The sequence below is a fragment of the Chiloscyllium plagiosum genome, chromosome 4, assembly GCF_004010195.1.
Source record: "Chiloscyllium plagiosum isolate BGI_BamShark_2017 chromosome 4, ASM401019v2, whole genome shotgun sequence".
In the NCBI taxonomy this organism is placed as follows: Eukaryota; Metazoa; Chordata; class Chondrichthyes; order Orectolobiformes; family Hemiscylliidae; genus Chiloscyllium; species Chiloscyllium plagiosum.
In genome coordinates, this window is record NC_057713.1 from 22043706 (window position 1) to 22065439 (window position 21734).

General features: G+C 40.5%; 1 protein-coding gene across 1 annotated transcript in view; it reads right to left on the bottom strand.

Moving 5' to 3' along the window:
- The window catches only part of tsnare1 (T-SNARE Domain Containing 1), a 596230-nt gene extending 575109 nt beyond the window's left edge, over positions 1 to 21121 (bottom strand). Inside the window, exon 1 of the mRNA XM_043687537.1 lies at positions 21040 to 21121. Within this exon, the coding sequence (XP_043543472.1) occupies positions 21040 to 21101 (62 nt within the window). The 5' untranslated portion in view covers positions 21102 to 21121. The remainder of the gene's footprint in view (positions 1 to 21039) is intronic.
- Between the last annotated feature and the right edge of the window lie 613 nt (positions 21122 to 21734).

Consider the following 21734-nt stretch of genomic DNA (forward strand, 5'->3'; position numbering starts at 1 on the left):
CCGACCCGCCGAAGTGCAACCCACCCATACCCCTACATTTACCCCTTACACTGCGGGCAATTTAGCGTGGCCAATTTACCTGACCTGCACATCTTTGGATTGTGGGAGGAAACCGGAGCACCCGGAGGAAACCCACGCCGACACGGGGAGAACGTGCAAACTCCAACACAGTCAGTCGCCTGAGGCGGGAATTGAACCCGGGTCTCTGGCGCTGTGAGGCAGCAGTGCTAACCACTGTGCCACCGTGCCGCCCACAAATCTAATCTAATCTAATGGTAGGGCCTTGCGTAATGTTTAGAACAGAGGGACCTAGAGGTGCAGGTACATAATTCTTTGAAGTTTGCATCACACATAGACAGGATAAAAAAGTGATTGGTCAGCTTGCCTTCATTGCTCAGTCATTTGAGTATATGCGTTGGAAAGTCATGTTGAGTTTGTAAAGGGCATTGCTGAGGCCTCTTCTAGAATACTGTTTCTGGTTTTGGTCGCCCAGTTATAAGAAGGATATTATTAGGCTAGAAATGGTTCCAAAAAAGATTTACCAGGGCGTTGCTGGCTTTGGAAGGTTTGAGTAATAAAGAAACGCTGGGACTCTTTTCACTGGAGCACAGGAGGTTGAGAGGCGATCTGATAGAAGTTGCTAAAATAATGAGAGGTATAGATAGGGTTAATGGTAGTTGTCTTTTCTCTAGGATAGGAGATTTCAAGTCGAAAGGGCACATTTTTATCAGGTGAGAACAGAGAGATTTTAAAAAGACATGAAGGGCAATTTTTTTTTACATAGAAGGTGGTTCACATGCGGAATAAATTTTGAGAAAGTGGTGGATGTGGGTACAATTACATTTAAAAGATATTTGGACAGATACATGAATAGCAAAGGTTTGGAAGGATATGGGCAAGGAGCAGGCAGGTAGGAGTTTAGTTTGGCTTTATATGTTTGGCATGGACTGGTTAGACCAAAGCATCTGCTACATGTCTATGACTTCACAACAGCTCCGACTGTTTAGTTCCCACTTTCTCATTAGATTGTAATGAAAATCAACTGGTACATTCTTATGCCATTCATTTGTTACCCCTTTGCAACTTTCATGCTTAGCAATGTAAATAAAATGGAGAACTTTTAAACATTTTAAACACTCACAGTCCGCACGCATGCTAAGGTGCAACAGTTGTCTGGACAGAAAGATCCTCTCTCATCTGTCTCAATAGGCCTCAGCTGCACTCTCAGAGCAGCACTCTTCATCTGCCACAATGTGGCTATTCATTTCAAAGTTAGCTATTCTACAGCAGGGCAAAAGTCATCCAATTCAACACAGTCTTGTGATAGAGGTTGATATGCATTAGAAATTAAATTCTGCAACTTTTGCTTTGATCAATCTCATCTCAGTTGAATGATTTATTGTGCAATTTATTAAAGATAAATGAGATATTAGTTTTTTTTCAGCCACAGTGAAACTATTTTTAAAGAAGTTTCAAGCAATTAATTATTTTGTTTTGGAATGCATGGTAATTACACATCAGCTGACTCACCAGAGTGCTTGTAGTGTTCGAGAGGAAGCTATTCCTGATACACATCACAGAAGTGATACCTCTAGTATGAAAGTGTAATCTCATTCTCTTCAGGTATTGAAAGCCTTCATACTGGGAAGGTATGAATAAGACCAAGCTGACACATTTCAAGAACCAAGTAGCAAATGCATTTACTCTAATCTTCAAACATCTGTCTTTACATCAAATTGAACAAGCCTCATTTCAATTCCCTGTTGTTTCAGGAACAGCTGGGGACATTTTGAATGGATAAAAGAACACACAGATCTGCTGACCACATCCTACAAATGAATGATGCACTTCAAATGAGGGACTCCCATGTAAGTTGAAACTTTATTGCTGGAACAGCACAGCAGGTCAGGCAGCATCCAGGGAACAGGAGATTCGACGTTTCGGGCACAGGCCCCTCCTCAGGCCTGTGCCCGAAACGTCGAATCTCCTGTTCCCTGGATGCTGCCTGACCTGCTGTGCTGTTCCAGCAATAAAGTTTCAACTTTGATCTCCAGCATCTGCAGACCTCACTTTCTCCTCGAGGACTCCCATGTAAACCTCAAATGTCTACATTTCACCCAGAATAATTGAGCTTTTTGTTTTGTTCTGCCAATTGACACACACAGACTATTTCCCCCTGACGCCCCAGTTTGCTACCACAGATTCTCCAAAGCATTTTCCCAAGCTATTCAAGCTGACTGATGTCTGCTGCAAGACTATCTCAGGACCACAGTGGATTTCCTCTACCGTAAGCCAAAGAAAATCTTCCAGCTGATTTTCTCTGACTAAATCTAAACAGAACTGGACTGACTACATTTGATGAACACAAACTTTAAAAAAACCTTCCAAACAAAGCTCCACCTTGAAATCACAGTAGCTTAACTCAGATCTTCCATGATTACAGCCAACATGGCATGCTTTGGAAGGGCACAAACAGAAATACAAACACATCATTTTCTCTTCAACACAACTCTGAGACCCAAGTCCATAATCATTATTCTTAATTGAGTTTGATGCTGTTTTCTCCACTTTTCCAGCTGAATTACAAGCTGAAAAATGGATCATTGTTCAAACCTTTTGCACCGCCAACTCTGACACAAGCATTTAAAGATTTTAAATCAAATAAAGTTCAGTTCATTTGAATAATATTGATAGAGTCGTTTTTAAGAGGTTGCATGGCCAGAGGCCTCCATTTCCACAGATAAAACTTCCATTTCTAACACCTTTAAAGAAAGGTTACAGTTGGCACGGTGGCACAGTGGTTAGCACTGCTGCCTCACAGCGTCAGAGACCCGGGGTTCAATTCCTGCCTCAGGCAACCGTCTGTGTGGAGTTTGCACATTATCCCAGTGTCTGTGTGGGTTTCCTCTGGGTGCTCTGGTTTCCTCCCACAGTCCAAAAATGTGCAGGTGAATTGGCCATGCTAAATTGCCTGTAGTGTTAGGTGTAGGGGAATAGATCTGGGTGGGTTGCTCTTCGGAGGGTCGGTATGGACTTGTTGGGCCAAAGGGCCTGTTTCCACACTAAGTAATTTCATCTAAAAACAGTTGTATTACCAAGTAAATATTCACAACATTATCAGCCATCTGGTCTTGGATGAGTTGAGACATCAGAAATTTGCAAACTTTATTCACCAGCAATGATTCTATACTCCTCTACAATCACCAGCAGGAATTAATTCAGACTATTGACAAATTCCACATCTTTCACCTGAAACTCAATTTTGAGCTTGGTGTCTTTGCCATCAGAAAGGCCACAATTTTATTGCAGTAAATTCATCCACCTGCTCACTGGTGGCAGCTGACAGCAATGCCTTTACACTGGTTAACAAAAAACTGACGCTATCAATGTTCTCATGGCTAGAGTCCCAGCCTCCACCCTCAGTAAATATCAATGCATCCAAATTCTATTATCTGGATCCTTCTCACACTAGGTTCCAGTCATTCACAGTCCCAATCATTTCCTTATAGTGAACTAATAATTTCAGATCAGAACATCATGTTTAAATCCCTTTATTTCTTCTCCTTTTCTCACAGAGTTTCAGAAGTCTACAGCATGCAAACTGGACCTTTGGTCCAACCTATCCATACCAATCCAGTTTTCACAATTAAACAAGTCCCATTTTCCTGTGTTTGGTCCACATTCCTCCATACCTATCCTATCTATGTACCTGGCTAAATGTTTCTTAAATGATGAAATTTAAGCACTACTTCAGACCATTCCAGACACTCACCACCCTCTGTGCAAAAACAAAATTGTCCCTCTGGACTCTTGTATCTCTCCCTTCTTACCTTCAACCTATGCCCTCTAGTTTTTGCAGAAAAGCTGTTGACTATCTACCTTATCTATGCCCCTCATGATTTTATAGACCTCTAAGACCTCAGTCTCCTATGCTCCAGTGAAAAAAGTTCCAGCCTATTCAGCCTCTTCTTATAACTCAAACTGAGAGTCATTGAGATGTACAGCATGGAAACAGATCCTTCAGTCCAACCCGTCCATGCCAACCAGATATCCCAACCCAACATAGTCCCACCTGCCAGCACCCGGCCCATATCCCTCCAAACCCTTCCTATTCATATACCCATCCAAATGCCTCTTAAATGTTGCAATTGTACCAGCCTCCACCACATCCTCCGGCAGCTCATCCCATACCCGTACACCCTCTGCGTGAAAATGTTGCCCTGTAGGTCTCTTTTATATCTTTCCCATCTCACCCTAAACCTATGCCCTCTAGTTCTGGACTCTCTGACCCCAGGGAAATGTCTTTGCCTATTTACCCTATCCATGCCCCTCATAATTTTGTAAACCTCTATAAGGTCACCCCTCAGCCTCCAACGCTCCAAGGAAAGCTGTTTAGCTTCATCAGCTGTACATCACTCAGACTATTTTGACCAGTGGTTGCTCACATTAACTTTGTACTTTAGAATTCACAACTATAATATTCTACTTCCCTTCTTAAAAATCTACCTCCCAAGAACTGGATCACGAGCCCCCTCTTGGTTAGCGTCTCCTTTGGGTGTTACCCTTTCTAGTACTTTGAACATTCTTCTATGTCAAAGGAAGTTTCCAAATGCAAATTGCTTTTGTAATACTATTCACAATAAATTGTGTCGTGAACACAAAGTGTGTGATCTCAACTGAAGCAAACATAACACATTGCAAATAATTGACTGTTTGCTGGCAGAGATTAAAAACATGTTCTGTACCCTACTGTCACACAGCACAAAAGGAACAAGTGAAATGCACCTGTACTGTGAAATAAGTTAGCATACACTTGCATTTCCCTGCTTGCACCTGACTAAATTATATATGAAGATCAGTACTCATTTATCTTCATCTGCTACTATTTATGCTTAACCATGCCTGGCGTGAAAGCTGTTTGTTTTACATCACAAACTGAACTAAAGCTTTTGACCTATGAGTTTTATGAAGGCAACAAAATGAATATACAAGTAAAATTATACTTGCTCTTCAAGCACGTAGAAACGTCTGGCCATTTTAGCCATAATATAATGGTTTTCCTTTGGAAAAAGAACTATCAGATTAGATTAGATTAGATTAGATTAATGTTAGATAAATCATTTTAAGTTAATAGTTTAGTCAAGGGTTTGATCATGACTGATCTTTCTACACAGTACACCATTCTCACTTTTTCCACCACATCCTTCGACTTCTTTAGCCCCAAGAACTGGACCTAACTCCTTCATGAAATTTGCAAAGTTCTGGCTTCAACTGTTTTCTCAAAGAAAGAATCTTTCAGGCTTACAATTCCCAGGGTGAAGACATTTCTCCACATCTCAATCATAAATGGTCTACCCCATATCTTTAAACTGTGATTCCTTGTCCTGGTCTCCCTCGTCATTCCGAAAGTCCTTGCTGCATTTACCCTATCTAATCCTATTAGGATTTAAGAGGTGTCTGTGAGATACCCTCTCAATCTTCTAAACTCCACTGAATTTAGTCCTATCTGATTTAGTCTTTCTCCATACATCACCACGTGGTGACTTGGAGTCTCAAGTGCAGTGGCATAGATGAAAAAAAGCATCTGCTCCAACACCATTTTGCTCACAACACAAGTGAGATCGTCAAGTCAGCTGTGAGATTGCAATGGGACACAGACGAATTGACTAATTTATCAAGAAATAGAGAATAGTGTGAAAAGGGAAAATACGCACTTTGGTCAGAAAAATGGAAACAAATAGTTCGTTAAAAAACATAAGCTAAGAGATTTCAAGGGATAACAAGAATAATTTGAGAGGTTTTTTTTAACATGCAAGTCAAAGTTAACATGCAGGCACTACAAACAATGGGTTATGTCTGTTTAAAAACATGAAATATTTGAGCATAATTCCTTTTAGTTAATAATTGGGTGTTCAAATTTCTCTTGCACTAATCTTGACAGAATTTTTTTATAAGTGTAATGAGCAGTCTGATGTTTAGACAAAGGAAGCTGTTATGATTTTCTAGCTATCAACTGATTTTTGATGTCGTCACAGATTGAAAATATGTATCTCCATTTACGGTACAGTTTTCCATCGATATGCCACAGAAAGCATGCTATACTAATGCAAAAATTGCAAGTGACAGCCAGTTGTTCAGCATTCTTGAGTGCAGCACCAATTTTAAATGGAGTCAACAATACTTTTGAATGTTACATAGTTACTTATTTTTTCTTCCACAGAGAACTGGAGGCCTTGAACATGACATTCAGATAACTAAAGCTGACTTCCTTCCACTGCTTTGATGTTGCTTACTGGGGAGAATTTGGTTCTGAACTTGGATGTTTTGCCTTCTTGCTCCCTTGGGCTGCAAACATGTCAAACTCAAACATGTAATTAATGAATCATCGATGACACCATCAATAACTTTCAGGCATTTTTCCCCCATGAATCCCAACTATGCAAAGCCTAATTGGGCATTGTTTGCAGTAACATGCAGGAGGGTCAGATTGAATAATGTCGAACTCATTGCTGGCTTCTGGGCTCACTTTAGATACAGCTTGATCTCTCTCTTTCATGGCCTTAACAAAGACGAGCTCTTTTGTGAAATACATTGATAGCTGTGAAACAAACATAGTCCTAATAAATAATGAGATTGAAAAACCAAGCAGATGTTCTGGGGTGTTTACATTATTACAGTCAACAGGTGAAGACTGCTCTTCTCATCCACTCACTTGCCATCTCAGAGCATTTTAATAAGGTTGACTTCACAAACAATTTCTCAGTGCAGGTTGGGCAATTTTTCAAAATGCACGATAGGGATTGGGGTTCATGAACAAGGATATCTCATCAGGATGAGAGTGTTCATTTGTAAAGGGGAAATTATGTGGACATTTTCACAAATTATAGAAAGATTTCAGAGGATGAATGCTGCAAGGTTTCTTCTTATGGTTACCTAAGTATATAATGCAGCAACTCAGACAAAAGATGTTGCTATCCTCAGTCACTTATAAATATTGAATGCTTTACATATATAGCTATTGAGACAAAATACTTCAGCACGATTTGAAAGGGTGTGATGGCCATGTCTTGCACAATAAGAAAAGACAATTAGGAAACAATTTTTATTTTAAAAAAAGCAACATAGAATTTTGACAAGATCCCATACTTTGCCCAGACAGACTCAAGAATGTCAAGTGACTCCTTTTGTGATTTCAGCAGAGACCTGATAACAAAGCTCCGGCAAGTTACTTAAATCAAACTATTTTGCCAGATGCTAATTGACTACCCCTCACCACTTGAATAGAATGCCTTAAAAATGATAGTAGTTGCTTGAGCGCTCGGCCCCATGAAGAGTTAAGATGATCATAGCTGGTTGATCAATATTGATTGGATTGCAATTAATTAGCTTCAATGCAATATATTAATGCTAACATCCCATGACTGAAACTGGCTGAAAAAGAGAGTTGATGCCATAATAATTGATAAGCAACTCCCAGCAGCTCAGTCTGGAGCGAGTGCTTCAGAGGGACAGATCACTGAAAAAATAAGGAACTCTACTCCGAAAAGTTGGTCATCTCATGCAGTGAAAAAGAGCTAACTTGTTAAACCTTAAAAGTTATATTTCTTCACTACAAGACTTCAATGACAGTTTTATTTGAAACAAGCAAACATTTTGAACCTCCATTTGTCTCCACAGAACCAAGAAGGCATCTTCCAGCCTGCAATGTTTTCAACCATAACAACAATTAACCTGTTTCATGTTACTCTGTTCATAATGGAAGTGCATGTTACATTTCTAGAAATGTTGTGCACACAGGCACAATGTTTAGAGATTGCACAGAAGAGTTTACGTTTCAGATGTTACTTACAAACAAACATTTTATGCCTGTTCTTTAAAGTCACAGCACCCAAAGCTTAAAACACTTTTCAAAATGCTATCAAGTGGTGAGTCAAATGGTAAAAAAGGTGAACTCTTAAAATTTAACTTATTGCATTTAAAAATCCAGAAATTATGAGGGAAGTAAAGATGTGGTGTAGTAGTGGGTGGGGGGGGTGGAGGGGAAGAAAGAGGAGTTGCTGGCATGGGGTGGGGGCAACAAGAGGTCCATCCAGAAGTCCAATAATGACGAAGAAGCTGTTCTTGAATCTGTTAGCCCATGGGTTTAAGCTTTGGTATCTTCTGCCCAATGAAAGAGGTTGGAGGAGATTATAAAGGGGTGGGAGGGGTTTTTGATTATATTGGCTGCCTTCCCAAGGCAACGAGAAATAATGATGGCAGCAATGAATGGAAGGTTGACTTGTGTGATGGATTGGGCTGTGTTCACAACTCTCTCGTTGTGTATTTATCCTCTTAAGGTATTTAACACTTCCATGCAATTTCTCACCCTTAACCTTCATGAAAACGTTGTGATTTTTATTTTCTTTAAAATATTAACTTAGTATTTTCACTTCGTCCTTCCAAGAAATTTTCAGTGTGCCCTTTTATAGCTTTATTACTTGTCCTATCGTGAGGTGTGCAACACATGCAATCACACACAAAACTATAAAAGTTCTTTGTTTTTATATTCAATATCCTTCAATATTTAACATTATGAACTACTGAATTCCATTTTCCTTCTTACAGGCTTTTCTACCTACACTCGAACCTTACTAAAATCAATGTAATTGCACCCAGATCCCTTTGTTCTTTGACTCCAAGAAGTTAATGCTTCAAGTTTATCATCTGCAACCAATATCCTTTATGTTGTTGCAAAGTTTGAACTTGTTATGAAGTTGAAGGTATGTATTATATCTTTAAGAGAGTGAATACGGTTCTCCACAGAACTGACAAGCACCTATCATATAAATACATAGCAGATCAGAGTGTATTGGAAAATTGAAAATTTATAACATTTGGCTGTGAAATAGATACCAGAGCTGTTGCTGTTTTGACAACAATTCAAATTGAACCAGTTTAAATTATGTTCCAGGATACTAAAACCCAATCGAGTTTCAATTTATTGTGTTGGCAACATCGAACCACTGAGTTCATCCAATGTTTGGGGGGGGAAAGAAGTGGGGGGGGGGAAGAAGAGGGGTGGGGGGTGAAGAAGAGGATGTATGTCATATTGTGAAGAGGGTTGGTGATCTGCAGACACAGGAAGCCATAGAAGAGCAGAGTGTTGAGACAATAATGGAGACCCAATTCAAAATAAAAGATAGGATCGAATTTTAAATATTTCCAATTCCAAATATGCTGATTCCTATCGGAACAGATATTTGACAGATGGTATTTTTGTTTAAGAAGAGGAGTGCTTACTTAAGGTCTGGTTGGACCATCCTCTCCACCAAGATCAGGTTGGACTGGAGGTTGGGTGGGATGGTTTCAGCTCCAGCAGATTGTCAGGCAGATGGAGGGGAGGTCAATGGTGTAACTGAGGATTCAGTTTAATAGGTGCCCCCAAGTGTTAGAGAATGCTTTTGTTAAAGTATAGATTTGAGATGGCCCAGGGAATAAGTCTTGTGGACTGAGACCTGTAAGCTTCTCTCTCTTGGTTCGTCCCAGAGATCGTACTCTTTGGAAGTCTGGAATAAAAAACCTCTTACAGACAGATTAGTTTAATTTTAGTCATCCCCTTTATTTACCAATAGCATCACTGTTACAACATAACACTAGTACCTATAAGCTAAACTAACTAGATTCTAATAACCTCGGAGAGTAGGGTACCAGTTCTTCAAGTGCCCCATCAGGCTACTCTGAAGTGGTTTCCTTTACACAAAAGTTTACAAAAACATTGCATGTTCTTAGCTAGACATAACAGTGAAAGACAATAATTTGTAAGGAAGAAAAGTTAATTGACAGATCTGTGCACGCTTGACTAATCACTCTTATAGGCCCTAAGCCATTCATCAAGTGGGAAAAACATACCCAGCTGAGTTAGGCGCCTGCTAGTGAGATAAACTCCTATCATAAAGAGATACCAGTCCGAGCTAATTGGAGACTTCATAAGGTAACCTTGCACAGCTCACATGTCAGACAAACTGTTTTACAAAATGGCTTCTTAGCAAGGAGGGCAAACTTTTGACCATAAAATGGCTTCCTGACACATTGTGCCAGAATCTCTTCAATGTTATGCCAAGAATAATTTCTAAGCTAACAGCAGGCTCCTGCTTTTTAAGCACTGAATCATCCTGTACCTGAGGCTGAAATGTTACTTTAAAGTTGCATTCAAACTGATTTATTAGTCTTCGGATTAAACATGCTTTCTTTTTAGGGTTGTGATTCAAATTCAATTAAAACAGAAGATCTGATTAGTTAGAATTGATAGTGGGGCAGTCTGTAAGGTCTGTAGAGTGGTCTGCAAGAACAGCAAGTAAGTTAAAGCTTCAACAATATTACCTTTTACAGTGTTTGTATTTAATAACCAGTAATGACTACTCAATGTCATCATAAAGTCTCAAAAAAATGCAATTAAGTTCAATCCATAGCAGGTAAGCACCAAGAGTTAAATTTTCTACTGGCTTCAGCAGCCTCAGCATTAAAATGGTACCTCTCTCTTTAGTGTCCTTTTGAACTGTCAAGTCAGGGTCTTGTAAGAGCGAAGATGTTTTTCCCCTCTGTGGCTGCCCCACTTGCAAGGGTAATAAAAATCCATTATAATTGACAGGACCTGACCATCAAATACCAGGCTTTTGATAGTACAGAGTTTCTTTTCGGGGTCAGAATCAAACACTTTCATTAATTTCACAAGGGAACAGCCGTGAACGTTATAACTTGGTGTCCTGTTTACACAGATTCACTGATGTTAAGGCAAATGTTCTTAAATGCCTTAAAGCATCCTGTTATCACTTGGTGAGCACAGATGTTTTTATCTTCTGCATTCCTTGGGTTCCCCACCTTTTCTGAGCCTCCCTGCCTGACCTGTCTATTTTCTAGCAAATGTGTTCTATAATTCAGCATTACATTTTAGTCTAAAATGTTTAAAGTCAAGTTTTAAGGCTATAGACTTTCTCACTTTTAATCTTCTGACATTTCCTTGGTAACCATTCATTTTAACTGAGACAGAAACCTGTCAGTCAGATTCTGACATTATAAGGGTTTTTTTTAAACTTGTTCCAGATGCAGGGATTTTGCCCACTAGAAAATCCACAGAGTTAGTTGATTCTCTATGGTCCAGTCATACAACTCCAACCTGCATTGCTCCAATGGGAGTCATCACCAAGTTCATAAGTGAGAATCGAAGGATAAAATAATGAGCAAATGAATGAAGGGGAACAACAGTATTCTGAGCATGTAATATTCAGTGCGAAAGAGATATGAGAGCATAGCCTAATAAGATCAAAAGGACAGAATCCATTTGGGTCAAGCTGACCAAAATATCACAAGCAACACCTGGAAGCCTTATAGAGCTGGCAACTTAATGCCGCACTCTGAACCAACTGAAAGCCACCCACTACATATACACTTGCGTGGTTCCTGAAGAAGGGCTCATGCCCGAAACGTCGATTCTCCTGCTCCTTGGATGCTGCCTGACCTGCTGTGCTTTTCCAGCAACACATTTTCAGCTCTGATCTCCAGCATCTGCAGACCTCACTTTCTCCTAAATGCGTGGTTCAGCCAAGAGTGCACCAGGTGGGTCTCTCCAGAAAGCTGATAGGGGTGGGGAGGGAAATATATCTCTGGTGGTGCGGTTCGCTTGTAGGTGGCGGAGGATGATGTGATGTATACGGAGGCGGGTGGAGTAGAAGAGGAGGATCGGGGGGGGGGTTCTGTTGTGTTGGGAGGGGTGGGGCTCAAGGGCGGTGGTGCAGGAAGTGAAGGAGATGCTCTGGAGGACAATGTCTACCACATGGGAGGGGAAATTGCACTCTTGGAAGAAGGTGGCCACCTGGGATGTATGGCAAGGAAACAGACCCTTCAGACCAACTCATCCACGCCGACCAGATACCCTAAATTAATTGCATCCTATTTGCCAGCATTTAGCCCATAGCCCTCTAAACCCTTCCTATTCATATACCCATCCATATGCCTGTTAAATGCTATAACTGTACCAGCCTCCTCCAATTCCACTGGCAGCTCATTCCATACATACATCACCCTCTTCTCCACTGTCAACACTACTGTGTACTTAATATTCCTATGCCAAATTGTTGAATAATTCTTGCTCATTAACCATCACAAAAATCAGTATACCATAGCTCTCTGTGCTCCACTTATTCATTCACTTCTCCCCAGCAGCAATACCCAACTATCAGCATTGGAGAAGAGTCACTGGACTCAAAACATTAATTGTGCTTTCTCCGCGCACACGCCAAACCTGCTGAGTTTCACCAACAATTTCTGTTTGTATTTAGGTGTCCAGCATCCAAAATTCTGTGTTTCATTTAACCAAATCCAGTATCATTTACAATACCATTTGGGGTTCTCTATTGTCATCAACCTTGGGGGAGGAGGGCGCAGGAGATCGAGTCCCATGGTTCCAAGAAAACCATCACAAAATGTGAAATATGAGCGATTTCATGTCTCAGATGGTTGAAGCCTGACTGTGACCACTACCCGAAATAAACTCCTCAAAAGGTTTCAAATGAACAAGAAAAGGAAAATAAAAGCATTTATTTGGACAGACTTATCCCCTAACGTGGCAAACAAAAAAAACCCAACAGATTAATTACTAATATGTAAACTTAATCTGCCCATGTTTTATATCCAAATCCAGTAATAGACAGGGCAGGACCATGAGAAATAGGAACAGGACTAGGCTGCTCTGCCCCTCAAACTTGCTCTGCCATTCAATAGGTTCATGACTTAGGTCCAACACTGCTCACGTCTGCTTTCCTGCCTTTTCCCTGTAATCCTCAATTTCCCGTACCAATAGAGCAGCTACCTATCTCAACCTTAAACATACACAAGGACTCTAACCCCAAGGACTCTAACCCCACAGCGCTCTGTTGCAAGGAGTTTCAAAGACTTGCAATATTTTAAGAGAAGAAATTCCTCCTCATTTCAATCTTCAATTGGTACTCCTTTATTCTGGAGACAATACTCTCCAATCTTAGAATATCCCATGAGGAAGCACAGCCTCTCAGCATTTATCCTGTCAAGCCCCTTAAGAAACATATGTTTCAATGAGATCACTTCTCACTCTTATGAACTCCGAGGTGTCCAATCCAAACCTGTTTAGTGTTTGTCCATAAGACATTCCCTCCATACCAGTGATCATCCTCAAGAACTTTATCTGAACTGCTTCCAATGAAATAACATATTTTCTTAGATAAGGAGATGAAAACTGCTCACAGTATTTGAGGTGTGGTCTCACCAGCAAAACATACCTCGAGGCTCTTGTGGCACAATGGTAGTGTCCCTATCTCTGAGCCAGGAGGTCTGTGTTCAAATCGCACCTGCTCCAGAAATGTGTAATTTGACATTGATTGGGAGAGCAATTAGAAACCACAGCATGGGACTGTAAGTTCTGAAGGCAGTTACTGAAATGAAGAAAAATAGAAATTCAACCACTTTAGAAATAAAAATTAGGGTAGGATGTAATAACATGTCTGAACAGATTGATTAGAAAAATAGGTTTTGTTAAAAAAAAAGTTTCCACATTGTCAGATAGATGCCAGTGTTTCAGCTGTACTGGGACATCCTGACCATGGACACAGCTTCTTGTGGACCACAAGCCCTGACTAAGGCCACCTGGATATTATCAGGCCCGACAGCCTTTGTCGCCTCCAGTTCTGTTATCAGTTTTCTGAAACCATTTGGTGTTAATCTAATTCACTGAAGACTGGCATTTATAATGCTGCAGACCTCTGAAGGAGGCCCAGGTGGAACAACCACTTGGAGGCACTTTTGGCTGAAGATGGTTGTAAATGTTGGTGCTTCGTCAGATATGTTTCTCAGATTAAACTATGTACCATTGTCTGATACATTGCACTACAGTTACTATATTGAACAGCAATGATGAGCAATACGTGCGTTATGGATATTCAAGTACATGGACATGAACATATAGTTCTCAATCAAATTGAAGTAATAACAGTATAAATAATCTAATTTTATACCTCCTACACTAAAACAAAACCAATAATAATTTTCCTTCAAATCCTCAAACTTCTAGTCTTAATAAGTATTGCTTTGTACTCTCCTCAATGGTTTGTAAAATATGGCCAATTCACTTTCTTTTCTTCATGTGCGAACGAAGAGGTCAACTTGAATTTAGATACTATAAATCCAATGCTAATTTCTATTTCTGAAGTGGGTGAATTTCTATTTGTCTTTATTTCAGTAACTGCCTTCAGAACTAATAGTCCCATGCTCTGCTTGAACAATGGTTTCTATTCACTCTACCAATCAATGTCAAATTACACATACTTCTGCAGTACATTTTTTGTAAAGACGTTGTCACACAACCACAACCATACTCAAAAGCATAATTAAGTAGATATGAACTAGGTGCAACGTAGGCTATTTGGTCCCTCAAACCAGTTTCACCATTTCATAAGATTATGGCTGACCAGTCTGTGTTCCTAATTCCACATTTATTTGCAATTACTTTAAGTTCCGAGTAGCGTTATGGACCAGACCACACCCCTCCAAATATTTCATGGAGGTAGCCCAGACCCTAACTTTCCTGGTTGCGTTACACTGGTATATGTGGATATTTCAGGAGTGATGCAGCTGGTTGAATAATTTCTGTTTTGTTTAAAACTAAGTGACTTACAAGATTACAGAATGAAACTCTTAAGAGAACAGAATACCGAATAACATAACCGATCCAAAAACCCAACAGATCATTCCAACTTAAAGATGCTGTTGCAACAGTTCCCATAAACAGCCCTTGGCACAAAAGGTAAAATCAAACATAAGGTCGTCCAGGAGAGAGGACAGAGAGAGAGCGTGTATGGAACACCTTCTTCCATGTAGCTGTTTCTCAGACCAGCAGCCTCAAAACTCTTTGGCTGCTTTCACCAAATAGCCAGACCAAACCAAACCAAACCAAACCAGAGAAAATCTGAACTGGGAGAACCGGCCACTCTGTTTTCAATATACATGTGGTTCTTTAAAAAAAACTTAAAGTCTTTTGCCTGAGGCAGTATCTGTTAGCTATAATCAAATTGGCCCTAAAACCTGTTCAAGCCCAGACTTTTGAGAACCTGTGTTTTTCGGACCTCCTGAAACAAAAACCAAGGACAATATAACCTTGTTAAAGGAGTTGCATCATCACAGCAGGCAATGGAATCAATCCTCTTCTATCTTAACAACATTCAATGGCCCCACCTCCACTGCCTTCCAAAAGTATTCCAAAAGTTGCACAAACAGCTGAGAGAAGAACCTTTCTCCTCAACTCTGTCCTAAAAAGGGGGATCCCTATTTTTCCAAGTGTTAGCAAGTTTGAGGAGTAGGTGGCAATATGATTCAATGCAGAGGAAGTGAGGTGAACACAGTGGTTGGAAAAACACTGAAAAGATAATATAAATTAGGAGTTACAATTCTGAAGGAAGTACAGAAGCAGACGGACCAGAGATGCACAGATCAATGAAGGTGGTGTGACAGGTGAAGAGTGTAGTTAAAAATAAGCATACAATGTGTTCAGCTTTATTAACAGGGGAGTAGAGTGCAGGAAGGTAATGTTGAGCTCATACAAAACATTTGTTAGGCCTCTGCTGAAGTATTCTGTACAGTTGTGGGCACCACATTATTAGAAAGTTGTAACTGCTTTGGAGAGAGTGCAGAAGACATTTATCACAATGGTCCAAGGAATGAGAAACTTCATCTCTGAGAAGAAATTGAAGTTAAGATTATTTTCTCTGGAGAGAAGGCGGCCGAGAGGAGATTTGATTGAAGCTTTCAAAATCATGGGTGGGGTGAATGATTGGATTGGGAGAAACTGTTCCTGCTGGTAAACAAAAGGTTGGGGTGAGGGTGGGGGGAGGTGGGTCTTTGATTTAAAGTTTTGTGCAAAAGAAGCAGAAGTTAATGAGAAAAAAAATGATACAGTACGTTGTTAAGATATGGGATGTACTTTCTGGAAATGTGGTGGAGGCAGGTTTAATTGAAACATTCAAGATGGCTTGAAGATGTTTTTTGAATTGTAATGAAATGCAAAGATATGGGGAAAAGGACCAAACTGTGCTTGCACTCACTTTGTATTCTAGTGCCCATGGGCTGAATGACCTCCTTCTGTATCACAATAATGCAGTGATTCAGAGAAACATTGAACAAAGGAGAAGTAAGGCATTTGACCCTTCCAGTCAGCCCAGACATTCAAGATCAGAGCTGATCATCCAACTCAATAACCTGTTCCTGCTTTTGTGAATAAATTAATTAAATATGATTTGCTTTTCACAAAAGTATCTTCCTAATTACTTTGACTCAGTTGTACGCTCTTTAATGGTGAATTCTAACATCTTCAGCAACAGACGTTCAGCTAACAGGCCTATAGTTGCCAGTCTTCTGCCTCTGTCATTTCTAAAAGGCAGGGGCTATATTTGGTACTTCCCAACCTTCCCTGGATTGAAGGTATTTTAGAAAACTATCAATGCATCCACTGTCTCATTGGTCATCTCATTTAAGATCCTAGGGTGCAGTCCATCCAGACTAGGGTACCTGTCAGCCCACAGTCATCGCCAGTTCGTTCTTAAATTCATTCATAGGACGTAGGTAACATTGGCTGGACTAGAATTTATTACCTGCCCCTGGTTGCACTTGAGAAGGTGATGATGAGCTGCCTTCTTGAACCGCTGCAGTCCCTATGATATAGGTAGACCCAGAGTGCCCTTTGAGAGGGGATTCCAGAATTTTGACCTAGTGGCAGTGAAGGCATTTTCCAAGTCAGGATGATGTGAAGCTTAGAGGGGAGCTTGCAGGTAATGATGTTCCCAAGCATCTGCTCTCTGTCCTTCTAGATAGAGTGGTTGTGGGTTTTGAAGGTGCAGTCTCAGGAGCCTTGGTGAATTTCTGCAGTGCACCTTGTAGATAGCACACACTACAGCTGAGCGTTGGTGGTGGAGGGAGTGGATGTTTATGGATGTGGTGCCAATTGAGTGGACTGTTTTGCCCTTGATCGTGTAGGTAAACCTATAATGTCATTAGGGAGGGAATTACAGGATCTTGACCCAGTGAGTGACGGAACATGCTTCCCATTGTAGGTCAATCTAGGATGAGAGGCCATAGTTTGAGGCTAAAAGGTGGCAGATTTACAATAGAGTTGAGGAGGACTTTTTACTCAGACAATCACAAATTAGTATAATTCACTATCCTGGAGTATAGTGGATGCTGGAGCACTGACAATTTTGAATTAGTAATGGGTTAAAGGTTCAGTGAGCGGCACGGTGGCACAGCGGTTAGTACTGCTGCCTCACAGCGCGGGTTCAATTCCTGCGTCAGACAACTATCTGTGTGGAGTTTGCACATTCTCCCAGTGTCTGCGTGGGTTTCCTCCGGGTGCTCCGGTTTCCTCCCATTGTCCAAAAATGTGCAGGTTCAGTGAATTGGCCATGCTAAATTGCCCGTAGTATTAGGTGAAGGGGTAAATGTAGGGAAATGGGTTTGGGTGGGTTGCTCTTCCGAGGGTCGGTGTGGATCTGTTGGGCTGAAGGGCCTGTTTCCACACTGTAAGTAATCTAATCTAATCTAAAGGGTATAAGAAACAAATTGAATAATGGAGTTGAGGCCAAGATGAGATCGACCATGATTATATTGAAAGGCAAAGCAGCTAAGAGGGGCTGAATTCCCTATTCTTGTTCCTAGTTCTTATTGTCATCTAGCACCACATCTCTGTAATGGCTATCAGACCAGATTAATTTCCTCAGTGTGCACTAACTTATTTACTTTGTTTTGACTGGTACATACATTCAGATACAGAGCTTTGAGAGGTTTTCTTTCTTTGTAATACATCGTCTTGACTGCTGGTGTATTCTTAAAAGGTTTTTTGCTCCCTCAATCACTTGCCATTGTTTGACCTTCATTTCTCATTATTATTTTATTCTCCTACCTCAGCTCTATCACTTGATCTATTACATCCACCCACACTTGATTTCTTTCCTCACCCACATACCTTTGTTTCAGCTAAAGCCCTCTCCACTTCCTGAATTATGTCACTCCCTCGCACACTATTCCCAGTGTGGTTCCAGTGTAAATGATCCCACTTGCCCCAGAATTGCAACCAGTGCCCCACAAACTGAAACCCCATTTCCCTTATGCCAACCTTTGAACCTTTTAGTCATTCCCCTAATTTTTATTTGCCTTGTGCTAACTTGGACATTGCTCAGGTCATAATCCAGATTTATTACTTTTGAGGTTATGCTTTCCTTTACTTTAAGATCAATTAGATGCCTAAATGATTCTCTAAGTGCAATGCAGAAATTTTAAATGGAGGATAATGAGACACTTAAAATCTTGACGTGTCTGCAGAGTGCACATTTATGCTCACTTTATGATATTGCTAGCAAACCTTCATTCCCAAAATTTTACAGAGCACCGTATTGCCACACAATCTCCCAACAAATAAAAGGGAAGAGAGAACACCCTCACTTTCCTAATGACTGCTCCACAGCAATTCAGCACAATTGCTTCATTGAGAGACTTACAACAACTAAGCAGACAGGACGATGGCATTTTTTTGCTCTGAAGAAGGGTCACTGGACCCGAAACATTAACACTGATTTCTCTCTATGGATGCTGCCAGACCTGCTGAGTTTTTCCAGCAATGTGTGTTGTTTGTTTGTCTGAGTGAACAAGGGCTATGTTGTCCCAACAGTGTCATCAGGGCCACTGCTAGGACGAAAAGCGATCACTGACAATTAGCAAGATAGATTGTAGGTCTTTGGTAGGTGGGAGCTGAGAGGGGACTCCAGAAAAGGGATGAAGATGGAGGCAGATTCAAGAGGACAAAGGTGGAGAGGTTGGTGGGTACATCCTATGGTCTACAGACCCTTAAAGCCACACATCCCTCTGTAAACACAGCAAAAGCCATCAAGGTTCTTTGAGAGCAATAGATAGGTGGGGTGGGATGGTCAATGGTGAGAATGCCACTATTACACACCTTCCACACACTTAACCATACTGAAAACTCGGCCCCATTTTCTGCATTGTTTTATTCCAGATGGCTATATTATCCTGAGTACTATAATGTGGCATCTGTGCAAACACACTTAGTTCAAAGAGAAACTGAATAGCAGAGATTGAGACGAACTCCTCAGTTTTAGCTCCCATTTTAAAGCTGTTTTGTTTTTCTTAAAAAAGCTGAGTGTGCATGTGAAACAGAACGGTGTGCCTGGATTTTGACGCATCTTTAGTACATATGGAATTTTATATAAATACAAACACAACAAAAAGTAATCAAATCTTATAAGTATCTTAAAGACAAACATAACAAGTATTTTGTTACAAGGAAAGCAATTGATTAAGAACACTGCTTTAAGGCTCAGTAAGCTAGAAGAACAATAATTCAGTCCTGCTGAGACCACAGGAATACTATGCATTCCACATTTGGAGTAGACCATCAGTAGAGCCCTTGTAGTGCAGTGGTAGCATCCTTACCTCTGAACCAGGTGATTCAGATTTAAGTTCTGCCTGTTCTAGAGGTCACAGAGTTATACAGCACAGAAACAGACACTTCAGACCAAGTAGTCCATGCCGAGTATAATCCCAATCTAAACCAGTCCCATATGCCTGCTCCTGGCCCACATCCCTCCTAACCTTTCCTATTCATGTACTTTGCCAAGTGCCTTTTAAGTATTGGAAACGCACCCACGTCCACCATTTCCTCAGGAAGTTCATACCACACATGAACCACCCTCCGTTAAACTTTACCCCATGTCCGTCTTTTTAAAAAATATTTCTCCTTTCACCTTAACAAATGCTCCCCCTGGCCTTGAAATCCCCCCTCCTGGGAAAAAGACGACTAATTAACCCAACTCACACCCCTCATTATTTTATAAACTTCTATCAGGTCACCTCTGAACCTCCCACACTCCAGTGAAAAAAGTCCCAGCCTTTCTTTATAACTCAAACCTTTCATATCCAGCAAAATCTTAGTCAATCTATTCTGAACTATCTTTTGCTTAATAATATCCTTTCTATAACTGGGCAACCAAAACTGGACACAATATTCCAGAAGAGGCCTCACCAATGTTCTGTACAACCTCAACATGTGTAGTAACAGCTCCGAACAGCTGATTAGAATGTATCTAGAATTGAAAGTTTCAGCAATAGCTGAATTATTTTATATGAGATAGTTGAGGGAAAATCCATAAATATAAATTAAGATTTTAAAAAAAAATCACAACACCATGTTATAGTCCAACAGATTTAGGTTTCAGAGCACCACCAGGTCCTTCCACCACCTGGTGAAGGAGCAGCACTTCAAAAGCTAGTGTTTCCAAATAAACCTGTTGGACCATAACCTGGTGTTGTGATTTTTAATATTGTACACCCCAGTTCAAATTATAAATTAAGTGTACACAACCTACTTTAAAACAACACTCAACAGGTACAAAACACATTCAACATTTTTTTCTTTTACTGACTGCAGGGCAAATAGCAACCCCACTTTACTTTCCGTTAATAAACCTCTCATAGATGCCAGTTTAATGACGAGCAATAACTCCATCCACATCAATCACTTCACGTATATGTGACCAGAATAGCTGCACTCAACAACGTTTCGAGTGATAGGTTAATCAATAACAACTTCGGCCTGATGTAAATCATTTCTTTTTAAACGCAAGGTGTGTCCAAAAGTACCATTACATACAGTGCGCTACCAGTTTCAGTATCTATTTCCCATCCATTTCCACAGGCCTTGATATGATCCAAACAGCAATGAACATGGGTAATTTATAAAAAGGATCAAGTTACACCCTTTGCTTTATTTTTTTGTAAATACGTAAGAACAATGATTGAGCCGAAATGACACTCAGAGAATTGAAAGACAACCCGAATAACCCTCTCCGAAAAACCCATGCAATATCAAATATATAATAAATGTCAATCCACAAATGCATTTGATACAGATACATTTGCACATCCAAGTTTGCTTTAACTACACTAAACCTGTATTACAAGATAACCACCTACCCCTGCAGCAACTCACAGCTGTCAAAACGCAGAGACAACCAGCAGCGATCGCCAGGCGTCATATATTTCAAAGGGCCACAAGAGGCGGCGCAGCAGCTGTCGGGAATTGTAGTCCAGGCCGTGATCAATCACCTGGGCGCTTGAGAGAGGTTGCTCAGCTAAGGAACTACAATGTCCAGAATGCAGAGCGGAAGCCGGCGATACCGTGGGTGGGTGCCAGACTGGGAAATGAATCATATTTTTGTTTCTTGTCCTGCATGTGATTTGTTGTACGAACGCTGAAAAGTCATTTGTGGGGGAACAAAAAACCAATTGATATGTTGGTCACAAACGATAAATGACATGATTATTTAATACGAATATTGTGATATTGTATAACTCCTGTGTATTCGAGTACAACTAGTGTGGAGCTTTCACTTTCTGTTTATGGCGAGTTCTATTGGCAGACTTCTGGTGATTCTGTTTACAGCAAAAATACAATCACAAGCTAATTACTCGATGCGCTCATAATTGCATCCATCATATGATTTATAGCTGAAGAATACAACACCAAAGGTGTATCGTAGCACGTCTGAACCGGTTGATTAAAATATCCCTAACTGCAGGTGTCAAACATTCTTTTCATTCCAAAAAAGCAGAGGTGTGACATATCTCCAAATATTTCCTTTTCCGAGGCATTGTATTCATTGGTGCTT